The sequence below is a fragment of the Nelumbo nucifera genome, chromosome 1, assembly GCF_055504915.1.
Source record: "Nelumbo nucifera cultivar China Antique chromosome 1, China Antique-T2T, whole genome shotgun sequence".
Lineage (NCBI taxonomy): Eukaryota > Viridiplantae > Streptophyta > Magnoliopsida > Proteales > Nelumbonaceae > Nelumbo > Nelumbo nucifera.
The window spans coordinates 67254052-67266239 of record NC_142649.1 but is presented as its reverse complement, the minus strand read 5'-3'; the positions used below and the strand labels follow the sequence as shown (position 1 = coordinate 67266239).

The following is a 12188-nucleotide window of genomic DNA, read 5'->3' as shown; positions in this document are numbered from 1 at the left end:
CTGTCTCAGGGAAGAAGTTTGTCTCCACGGATGTCACTTTCCTTGAGGGGACACCCTATTATCCTCGGGTTTCCCCTCAAGGGGAGAGTAGTGAGAGTGGGGGTTTGAGTCATTGTCTTCAGGGGGAGAGCAGTGAGAGTGGGGCAGTTCCTTTACCTATTCCATTGGGTGATGAGAGATGTAATCAGGAGTTGAGGGAGAGTTGCAATGGTGAGGGTGGTCAGAGGGATAAGAAGTTGAGGGTCTATCACAGGCGGTGCAGGCAGGTTGATCCTGATCATTAGCAGTCCAGGCCAGCTCCAATCTCATCTGTAGCTCCAGGTCCAGGTACTACAGTCCCAGGGCCCACTGAGACTTCCCCTATCGTTGCCATTTCACCTCCTACAGATGATCTTGACCTTCCGATTGCAGTCTGTAAAGGGAAACGACATTGTACCACATCTACAGCCCACTGTATTTCCCTTTTTTATCCTATGATCGCCTATCTCCTACCTACAGGTCCTACCTTAGTTCCATTTCCAATGTCCCTATTCCAAAAACAGTGCAAGAAGCCCTATCTGTCCCGGAATGGAAAGATGCAATGCAAGTTAAGATGGATGCCCTGTTGAAAAACAACACCTGAGAGGTAGTCGATCTGCCCAAAGGAAAGAAACCAGTTGGATGCAGATGGGTATTTACGGTGAAGCATAATGCAGATTGATCTATTGAGAGGTATAAAGCTTGGTTAGTTGCAAGAGGGTTTACACAGACTTATGGCATAGATTACTTGGAGACCTTTGCACCGATAGCCAAGATGACCATTATTCGAGTCCTATTGTCCCTTGCAGCGAGTCACACCTTTATACCAAATGGACATGAAAAATGCCTTTCTGAATGGAGATCTACAGGAAGAAGTTTACATGTGTTTGCCTCCTGGATTCTATGATGCAAAAATAGGTAAGAAGGTCTACCAGCTCAACAAGGCTCTGTATGGTTTGAAACAGTCACCTAGGGCTTGGTTCGATAGATTCAGACTAGCCCTTGTGAAGTTTGGTTACGTACAGGCCCAGTCAGATCATACCCTATTCATCAAGAGGGTGGAGTCCTCCTTGACACTACTGGCAATATATATTGATGACATTGTGGTCACAGGGAATGATAGCCATGAGATTGAGTCCCTTAAACAGCTTCTTCATCAAGAATTTGAGGTTAGACCTTGGTGTACTTCGGTATTTTTTGGGTATTGAGGTTGCTAGATCCAAACTGGGGATCTTTATCTCTCAAAGGAAATATGTCCTAGACCTGTTGGCAGAAACTCGAAAGTTAGGTGTCAAGCTTGTAGATACACCAATTGAACAGAACCACAGGATTAGTGCCGAGAGTGGGGAGCTTCTTAAAAACAAAGTTATGTTCCAGCAATTGGTAAGAAAGCTCCTATATCTCTGCCTCACTCGGCCGGATATTACTTTTGTTAGTGTTGTCAGCCAGTACATGCGTTCCCCTATAACCACACATCTTCTTGCGGCAGAAAGAATCTTAGCCTACTTGAAGAGATGCCCAGGTAGGGGCATACTATTCAAGAACAACAAGCACATGAAGGTGAAGGTCTATACGGATGCTGATTGGGCTGGGAGTGTTGATATCAGAAGGTCTACCTCAGGATATTGTGCCCTTGTGGGAGGAAACCTTGCCTCCTAGAGAAGTAAGAAACAAAGTGTTGTCTCTCAGTCAAGTCCTAAAGCAGAATGCAGGTCCATGGCCAATGGAGTGGCTGAAATCCTATGGCTAAGATCTCTACTCGAGGAGTTGGGTATTGAGTATGAGAAGCCCCTGATGCTGTATTGTGATAATCAAGCCGCCATTAATATAGCACATAATCCAGTACAGCATGACAGAACCAAACACATTGAAGTTGACCGCCACTTTGTACGAGAGAGGGTCTCATCTCAAGAAGTATGCCTCCCCTACATCACATCCAGTATGCAACTAGCAGACATCCTCACTAAAGTTGTATCAAGAAAGAAGCTAGAAGCAGATCTATCCAAGTTGGGAATGATGAACATAGACTCCCAACTTGAGAGGGAGTGTAGAGAACATTAATGTGGGCCCTACAGCTGTGGTCCCACTCTGTCCGTAGGGTAAAATGTATCTAATCACAGCTGTGGTCAATTTATTATTCTGTTATTCCTAGTTATTTAATTTTCAGTTGTTATGTGTTAGTAGTTATGATGTAAACACCAAGGGCAGATATGTCCTTTCATGTAACTAGCATAACATATAAATATTAAATTAAAGTGGCAGCGGCAGAATATTGAGATTATGTTCTTCTCCTCAAAACATGTGTTCTATTACTCTCTCACCACTCTTTCTTCTACCTCTTCTTCACTTTCTCTTATCATCGAACCTAAAGTTTCTTAGTGATCAAGACTGATAGTAGTCTTGAACACCTACAGAAGGATTGCGGCTCTATTGAAGCCTCTACTGACTGTGATGCGTTCATGACTATGATTGACGGACACAAAATTGACGACCAAGTTAAGAGACAAAGGATGAGTGATAACATAGGGGAGTTCGGATGTATCCATTTGGAAAGCAAAGAAACACAAGGGATATGCCACTTTGTAGCATAACAGTGCTCGCTTCCAAAAGATTCTAATCGGCCAATGCTTTCCAAGGGCTTTGGCTTACGATAGAGCTGAACAAGGAATTCTTAACCCTTCTTATGTTGTCTCTGAGTAATGTCCACCTATTACCTCTCAAGTTATTGCTAACCCTACTACTTGTTGTGTGTCCTCCATTGTTCTTGCAAATCCAGTTGTTGCTCAAAATCCCTTGGATGTTGAAAATCATGTTGCCACACACTCGGAGGTGAATTGAAGCTAGGAAGGTTGGGGGTTAGTGGAGAGAAAGGTAGAATCGACAACTTAATGTATGTTTGCAAGGCTATTCTTATGGTAGAGGATATTTGGGAGATAGTTGATTTAGAACACACACACACACACAGAAGCCCCCCTTGGAAAGTGAAGCAAAAGACCAAGAAGTTGGTGAGAAACAATCAAATTCAAAGAGTAGCTCAATAGGAAAGAGGAAGAAGTCTACTTTAGGGAAGTCGTTAGGGGTCAAGGTGTTTGAAAGAAAGGAAAAAGGGAAGGGGAAAGGGAGAAGAAAGAAGGGCGAGGTGGAAAATCTGATAAACAAAATAGTATATGATAGAGAGGAGAACAAGAGGAAAGAAAGAAAGAAGGGGAGGTTTTTTAATGGGATTGATTGGAAGTTGTGGGTTTCAAGTTTAGAATCAACATGAAGATTTTAAGTTGGAATGTGAGAGGTGTAGGCAGTGTGAAGAGAAGATTGATTAGAGAAACTCTTAGGAAGGAGAAACCAGATGTGGTTTTGTTACAAGAAACAAAAATACAAGAGTTGGATAGAAGATGGCTCAAGAGTATCTAGAGTGCTAGGGGTTTGATTGGGCTTGTGCCCTGTCATGGGGAGCTTCTGAAGGCATCCTTACTATTTGGAAAAATGAGGAGATATAGTGTGTGGAGGAGTTTATAGGGCAATTCTCTATTTCAATAAAAATCAAAAGAGTGGAATAGTGGATGATGATAAGGAATGGGCTTTGACAAATGTTTACCAGCCAAACTCATATAGAGACAGGGTCCAACTTACCTAGAGTCACCTCAAATTATTGTCCAATTTGTCTAGTACAAGAAGATACCTTGGGAGGCCCCTCACCCTTTAGGTTTGAGAACATGTGGTCGGATGGAGGATCCTTCGTTTGTGGAGCAGATCAGAGTTTGGTGGCAAGAGGTAGGACATAGGGGATTGAAGAAAGGCATCAAGTTTTCAAGGTGCTTAAAGAAATTAAAAGAAAAAAATAAAAGCCTAGAATAAGGACCTGTTTGGAAAGGTGGAAGAGACAAAGGAGAAAATCTGCTTAAGGATTGTAGAGCTGGATACAATAAAAGAATTGAGAGAAATTAGCAGGGAGGAAAGAGAGGAAAGGTGGAGGCTCAAATGCAAGTTGGAAGAGGTGCTAAGAAAGGAGGAGATCTCTTGGAGACAAAAATCTAGGTGCATGTGACTATTGGAGGGGAATGGAAACACAAAATTCTTTCACTCATTGGCAAGTGGTAGGAGAATGAAGAATCTAATTAAGAGGCTAGAATAGAATGCTCAAAAGATAACCATGGAAGAGGGGATCGTTAAGGTGTTTGTGGATCATCATTTTAAAGGTATCTATATGCATTCAGGAGTGAGAGATCTGCCTCTTCCAAATCTAGAACGGGAGAGGGTACCAAAAGCCGAGTCAGCAGCTTTAGAGGAAGTTTTTACCCTTGAAGAGATTAGAGAGGCAATTTTTTCAATGGAAAGGTCCAAAGCTCCAAGGCCAGATGGTTTCTCTATGGTTTTCTTTCAATAGTGTTGGGATATTATCAAGGGCGATTTGTTGGAGGTTTTTCAATGACTTCTATCATGATGGAGAAATTTCTCGAAGAATAAATTTAACTTTCATGCCGTGTTTTAAAAACCAACCCAGAGGCCAAATTGTTTTTGCCTACAGGTCGCAAGTCACTAGTTCGACCGTCCGAGTCAAACGGGTTAGACCGTGGCATGTCAGTGTCAATATATTTTAAGTATATATATTTATATGTGTACATGTATATATATATATATGCAAATACATATTTTATCAATAAACAATGTATAATTATATTTTAGACATGATATATGCATTATTTTATATTTAATTTATGTTTTTAATTTTTTTATGTATAAAAATAATAAAAATTGCAATTTTAGGTCAAAAAAAGGGTTTTTTTTGCAAAAATAGCGGGCCTTTTGGCGCCTTGGGGCATATAGATCTCCCAATGTTTTAAAACGCAAAGGCGTAATGCGAGGTGCTCCACTACCTAGAGGCGTGAGGCGTAGTTAAGAACGTAAGAGGCATCAGCCTCCCGAACACAAGGAGGCGTAAGCCTCCTTAAGAGGAGGGGGATGAGGAGGAAGAAGGAGGAGGAAGGGAAAGAGGAAGAAGAGGAAGAAGGATCTCATTTTTCCTTATTTTTAATAAAAATCGTTTATATTAAAAAGAATGAAGATGAATAACACTAGTTAAAAGGGTCTCATTTCTTCCCCCTTATCTATTCTTCCCTTCCCTTTCTTTTTCTTTACCTTCATTTTCTCTCTTTTTTTTTTCTTTTCATTCTTTTTCTTTCCCTTCCCTTTCCTTTTTTTTTCTTTTTTTTGGTCTTTTCTACATGAGATGTGCATGAGGCGTACACCTCAAGCACACCTCATGAAAAAAGCATGTGGGGCGTATGCCTCAAAGGTGTCGGTGCCTCTGGCCTACGCCTTTGGGCGTTTTGGCGGCACCTCGCCTGGAGGTACGCCTCCCATGGCTTTTAAAACATTGGTGTTACCCAAAATTAAAAAAAAAAAAAAATCACCTCAATCGGACACCGGAGTGTAAAGTTTTGGCCTCCCAAAGTTTGTGTACATGGTATGCAACTCACAACCCGGTGACCAGGTCATCGGTTCAACAATTCAACTGTCCCAGTCAACAGTTTTTTGGGCAACGCCGGGTTTTTTAAAAACCGGACCCAAAAGGTTGACCCGGTGATAGTTCAAACGGTTCGACCATTCGGGTCAAAAATAGGTTAGAAACATTGCTTTCATAGCCATAATCCCCAAGAAAAATGAGGCAGGCGCACCAAAGGACTTTAGACCAATAAACCTAGTGGAAAGCCAAAGCATCTACAAAATCATTGTGAAAGTTCTTGCTAGAAGACTAAAGGTGTTACCACTCGTAATCTCACAATATCAAGGAGCTTTTGTGGGAGACAAATAATTGATCAGATCTTGGTAGCCAATGACTGTGTAGCAGAAAGAAAGAAAATGGGTGGACAAGGTTTCATATGTAAGTTGGATCTAGAGAAGGCCTACAACTTTGTCGATTGGTCATTTCTTTTGGAGATTCTAGAGAGAGTTGGTTTGAGGGAGAGGTGGAGATTATGGGTTAAGGAGTGTTTGAGCTCAATGCACTACTCAAATCTTCATAAATGGTGTGGCCAGATATTTCTTTCTAGCAAAAAGAGGTCCAAGACAAAGTGACCCCTTATCTCCCTTCCTTGTCAACCTAATGACAAAGGTGTTAAGTAGAATGATTATCAAGGTTGACCAAAACAACCTGTTTAGAGGGTGGAGGATTGAAAGTCTTGAGGTGTCAGTTTCTCATTTGCAGTTTACAAATGATATCATTCTTTTTTGTGAGGAAGGCAATTATGAAAATCTCAAAAACGTGAAAGAGCTTATTAACTCCTTTGAAGCCATCTCAAAATTGAAGGTGCATTGGGGAAAGTGTTGTATAACATGCATCAACATGGAGGAGGAAGATTTGAGTAGTTTGGTGAAGATATTAGGGTCTGAGGTTAGACAATGGCCTATGGAGTATCTAGGACTACCACTAGGAGGGAAACCAAGACCTGAATTGTTTTGGAAATCGATGGTAGAGAGATCCAGTAAGAAGTTGGCCCTTTGGAAGAAAAACTACCTTTCAATGGGTCGAAGGATTACTTTGATTAGAGCAACTTTAGCCAATCTCCCAATTTACTTCCTATCCACCTTTAGAATACCTTCTATGATAGTAGGTCAGCTAGAAAATCTTATGAGCCATTTTCTATGGGAGCCTGGGGATGAGAAGAGAAACCATTTAGTGAAGTGGGAACAAGTTAGCAAAGCAAAGGAGAAGGGAGGACTGGTATAGGGAACCTGGTTCTTAGGAATACATCTTTACTGGGAAAGTGGCTCTAGAGGTTCCCATCAGAAAGAAACAAGTTGTGGCACAAGGTCATTGAAAGCACTCACGGGATGATGAGCAATGGTTGGGATGCAAAGGTGGCCACTTCTCTGTGGAAAGAAATCCAAAAGGTATATCCAACCTTTATTAATTTTATCAGGTATGATGTTGGGTGTGGGTCAAGGGTTCTCTTTTGGGAAGACATTTGGTTGGTTGATGCTCCTCTTAGCTCCATTTTCCTAGGCCTTTACTCAATGTCTGACCACAAGAACCGTTTAATTTCGAGATTTGCCACTTTCTCTTTAGTGGGTGTGAGTTGGAATTTTGGGTTCAAAAGGGAGCTAAGTAATGTGTGAGGCCCTTATTCAATTATTGGATAAACTCCAGTTTATTTTCTTGATTCAAACCATGGAGGACACTAGAATCTAGACTACCTACCCCGATGGTATTTTCACTTGTGCCTCATTTCTCAATTCACTTTTGCAACCTTTGGAGGTGGGAAAGAATTTCCCCGTGAAAGAAATTTGGAGTAAGTCCATACCACATAAAGTTAAACCACTGTGCTGGGAGGTTTTTCTTGGAAAGGTGAACACCTGTTATTTGCTTCGAAAAAGGATACCGAATAGATGTCTTTCCCTACATGTGTGTTTTCTTTGTTTTGAAAATGATGAATCCTTACCCCACTTACTAATCTCTTGTCCTTTTGTGTAGTAAATTTGGGAGTCTTTTTTTTCACTTTTTGGTTGCAAGTGGATAGCTCCTTAGGATGTAGCGAGTCTTTTCAGCCCAAATTTCCTAAGACAACCAACAAAAGGAGGAAGAACAATGTGGAAGGCAGTTAGAGCTATTGTGGTTTGGTTCCATCTAGGAGGAGAGGAATGCAAGAATATTTAATGAGAAGCTTAGGTCAAAGGAGTTGGTGGAATTAAGAAAAATTAAAATGGCCCATTGTATGAAAACCCTTGACATCTTCCAATGTTTCATAGACACTAATATAATAAGAGATTGGAATGAGATGGCACACTCTTCTAAACAAAAGGAAAGAAAGATGATGGAATGGAAGTCACCAGCAAGAGATAAGATGAAGTTAAATTTTGATGGGAGTTCATCAGTTCAATGGGAAACCCAAGGATGGCAGGTATTGGTGGTGTGTTTAGAGACTCCTCACGTAAAGTGTTGGCTACCCAAAGGAGAAGGGGACTCTTTAAAGGCTGAACTGTTGGCGTTGTTACAAGGCTTAAAATTTGCTAAGCAATCCAATTTAGAAACCTGGAGTTGAAGGAGAATCAATAGTGGTTTTTTTTATGAATGAAGATAATTTATTAATCCAGAAATATGAGGCAATATAGGAGACCCAAGAGGAGACACGAGTTGTTACCTCTTCAAACAAAGTATTAAATCAAATTAAAAACCAGAAATATCCAGAAATAAAATTACAGAGCAGCCCAAAATAAATGTTCCCTTGAAGCCCCTTGCTTAGCTAACCCATCCGTTAAGGTATTTGCTGATCTTCCCACCCAAAGAAAGGTAACAGTCATGTTTCTTGTGAGCCAGTTGACTTTCCTTAACAGGTCTTTGTGTCGCCACATATCTGAAGCTGGGTCTGTCAGCCATCCCACAACAATCTTAGAGTCTCCTTCAACTACCAAGTGCTGAACTCCTAATTGTTCTGCAATCTGAATACCTTGTACCACTGCTAAAATCTCAGCTCTATTGGAGTCTCCTATTCCCAAGGGGCCTGAAAACAATGCTAAGATGTTGCTCTCCCTATCTATCAGCACCCCTCCTATCCCTGATGGGCCTGGGTTTCCTTGGCTGCTTCCATCAAAGTTCAGCTTTGCCCATCCTTCAGGCAGAGGCATCCACACTGCAGATTCCCTGTCCTTCCTTGGATCACTTCTAGTCACAATGTACCTTGTGTATTACAAACAAGCCTGAAGGGAGATAGACAGTCTGAAAGGGGACCTGAATGCTTCCTTCAATTGGATTCACAGGACAGCTAATGGGATGGCTCACACTTTAGCAAAGCAAGGGTTATTGAGGAAGCAGTTATTCTGGGCTCTATTGTAAATTAGTTACATGGACATCTGTATTTTGGGTGAATGGATACCCGAGCTGTTGTAACTTCTATCTCCCATTAATAAAATTAATCATTTTTTGCTGATCAAAAAAAAACAACTATGCAGAAGTGACAAGGCAGAAGCACAATTATACTTATGGATATCAACAAGGGAGGAGTTTGGAAAAACTTCCTTTTCTGTGTTTCTGAACAGACAATAATGTTTTGATACAAGCTAGATAATTTGAAGATGAAGCATAAAGAAAGAAGTTTGTTTTTTGTTTTTTCTGCATGGTTACTGGCTTACTGCACAGAGAAATACTGTTGGCTTCTGATAACAGTTATACACAGTAATAACTTTTCTCAAAAAAAATGAGAAAAATTAAGGAATAACAAAGCCATTTGGCATGATGGTATCCAAAGAACAAAAACCTTGGAATAGTGTAGTCTTTGTAGAAAGATATTTATATAGAAGAAACCATAAGAACCCATATACAATCCAGTAACTGGAGGAACATACTTGCAGAGGAAAACTGGCCGTAAGCCATTATTTGCCCCATCACCTAAATGCGTACGTCTTTCAATTTCTTCCTTAAACTTGTTAGAAGGCAGAACATCGCATGGACCTTGAATTAAACCAGCCATTACAGTGCTTTCATGGTTAGATTCATAGACCTGCAACGGTTTAGCCATGAGAATGTATGAAATTATGTAGAAAACAGAACAGCAGATGGCTAAAGAATAAAAAAAAGGAAGTGGGTAAAGGGCCAAATTTTCCATCAATTAGCAATGCCCTTGATCAGATTATGGATATGGAGTATACCAAACTTTATACAATACATAAGAATGGAAATTTAATGTTCAAACTGAAAATATGAGAAATCACTTCTACTATACCTCATTATCTTCTGGCATACATGGCCGACCCACAACCTCTGGCAGATCACTTGGTGAATAACACCTACTCACAATAGCCCACTTTGACCTAGTTCTAGTATCCTCCCAAAGAGCCTGCAATAAAACACAAGAGCTTACAATTTGTGTATTCTTTTTTTATTTTTTTATTCTTTCTTTTCTTTTTGAAAATAAGTAATGTTTTCATTCAGTGTAAAGAGAGATGTGCATTAGAGGATGTACAAACTACAAACAGGGCTCTATAACAAAAAACATTAAAAGCCACCTCAAGTAATAGGTTAAAATATTTGCATTATACAATAAGTCCTTTCCTTATCCAGATTTAGCTGAAGAGTCTGCCACTTGGTTTAGTTCTCTAGGGATCCATGTGTAGCTATGACCAAGGGTCTCGGAGATCTCGCTGGTTTCATTAAGGAGACGGGTGGCTAGCTGCCAGGGGGTTGCCCCAGACTTGTTGACCCAACCCATCACATTCCAGGAGTCACCTTCAACTGTCAAAGAAAGAGATTGGGTCTCTCTGGCAATTCTGAGATCAGCAAGAAGGGCCCAAGCTTCTGCTTCAGAGGCATATATTGCAATTTTAGGGCCACCAGAGCTCAATGCAAGTTACCATCAAATGATGGAAGTACAGTTTCACTGGTGTAGAGGTCATTTTACCAATTTAAAAGATAAAAGAGTCACAGTAAGCTTGATGATGGTTTACCTGAAGCTTTGAAGGTCTGAGATTGTTACTGTTAGAACAAAAAAGTGCATGATCTAGAAGCTTGTACATGACTCCATTAACGCAACAAGACTGATAAAATGCCTTCTCATCTACAACTTGAAGTACATCACCAACCCAATCCACACTATGACAGCCATCTATTGAAGACCTAGTGCAATCTCTAACTCCATTTCCAACATCTGAAGCCCCAAAAGCACTTGCTTGAGCAACATCTTGGGCATCTCCCCTGACATCACAGCTTGTCTTACATCCAGAAGTATCTTTTAAATCAGACATCACAGGCTCTTTGAATATGGTGTTGTTAGCAGGATAATGATTTGCAGAAACTTCAGTACAATTCAATGGCCTACTTTTGCCAACATCTTTTGAATTACATGATGCTTGCAAGTCATAACAAGTATCAAAACCTATATCAGATTGTTTTTCTTGACAAGGGTGTCCAGGTTCAGATTTCGGAAGTACCTTGGGCTCCAACATTGATCCCTCTCTGTCACATTGAGATGATGAACTATTTTGAGTGGGTTGGTTCAAACTTTGATTTGCAGTGCCAGAACAAGGAACAGAAGCTGAAACTGCCCCAACAGTTTCACATAATATAGCCTGGCAGGTTTCACTTTTTATTCTGTTTACTGCAATGTCAGTACCTTGTGTTTCGCTTTCATTTGTCATCCTTAACACAAAATCCAATTCATTATGGTTGTTGTCTGTACTACTAACATTGGCAGGATTCTGTAAACCTAGATTTCCATTAGTGGTTACTTTCTGGTGATTAATCTTCTCATCTGAACTTCCCACCCTCTTATCTAAAGAAGATTGAGCTCCAGCTGTGCTTGAAGATACTTTTGGTGCAGTGATACTTCTTGTTACACGACCATATTTAGGGGGCAAAGGTTTCCCATTGCTTGATATCAAACACCTAGGGCAGTGCCACTCACCTTTAGGAATGCCTTTTAGATTGTAAGATTGAAGACACCTTAAGTGGACTCCTTTCTCACAAGCATCACATACAAGTAAACTTTCTACATCATTGATGGTAACCTTGCATACTTGGCAAGATAAGGTCTTGTTCATGTAATCTACTGAAGGCGGAATCCAGTTAGGACGTTCAGGAATCCTTGGTTGCAAAAACTTCTGAACATTCCTTGCAATGTCACCGTGGTTAGTGTAAAGTGAAGGAGTTTGCATAAAATTCATGCCCAATGAAGATTGGTATGCACTTGGCAGGTTTCCAGATGCAGTTTGAATTACAGAAGGTTTACACATCTGATCTTTTTCTGCTTGAAGAGCCACTGTGGTGCTTCCTTCAGTTTTGATAGGAGTATGATCCGGCACCTTGTTTACTTGACCCACTTTGGCTACTGCTGCAGAATGAGCATGGAGGGAAAATGTTGGAGGTTTGTCTAGCGAATGATCACCAGAAAGATTTGCTGCACACAAATCGTATTAGATTAAGACATCCAAGAGAATGCAGGTGCAGATAAAGTTATCTGGAAGAACACAGTAAATGTCTCGGCTAAAACTTTTATGGTCAGAGATAAGCATGTCACTCAATACAGTCATATCAATCTCATTGTATACCTTCCAAGAGTAAATCTGCAAAAAATCAAGGCCCATCCCAGCTTTTTCTTTATTGCTAATAAAATACAAGAGGATAGCGTTAATAATTATGGGATTAATACAAAACAGCATACCTCTTATAAAGTAGATAGCTG

The 12188-nt window shown here is 40.5% G+C and overlaps 1 protein-coding gene across 5 annotated transcripts in view; it reads right to left on the bottom strand.

Moving 5' to 3' along the window:
- LOC104594146 (uncharacterized) overlaps positions 1 to 12188 on the bottom strand; it is a 29658-nt gene that overhangs the window by 10185 nt on the left and 7285 nt on the right. For 3 of the 5 annotated variants that reach the window (XM_088901768.1, XM_010254316.3, XM_019197199.2), the window contains 3 exons: positions 10456 to 11903; positions 9735 to 9848; positions 9358 to 9512 (listed from right to left, as the gene is read on the bottom strand). In XM_088901768.1, the coding sequence (XP_088757894.1) occupies positions 9358 to 9512; positions 9735 to 9848; positions 10456 to 11903 (1717 nt within the window). The remainder of the gene's footprint in view (positions 1 to 9357; positions 9513 to 9734; positions 9849 to 10455; positions 11904 to 12188) is intronic. The other 2 variants (XM_088901773.1, XM_088901771.1) reach the window with 1 other exon arrangement.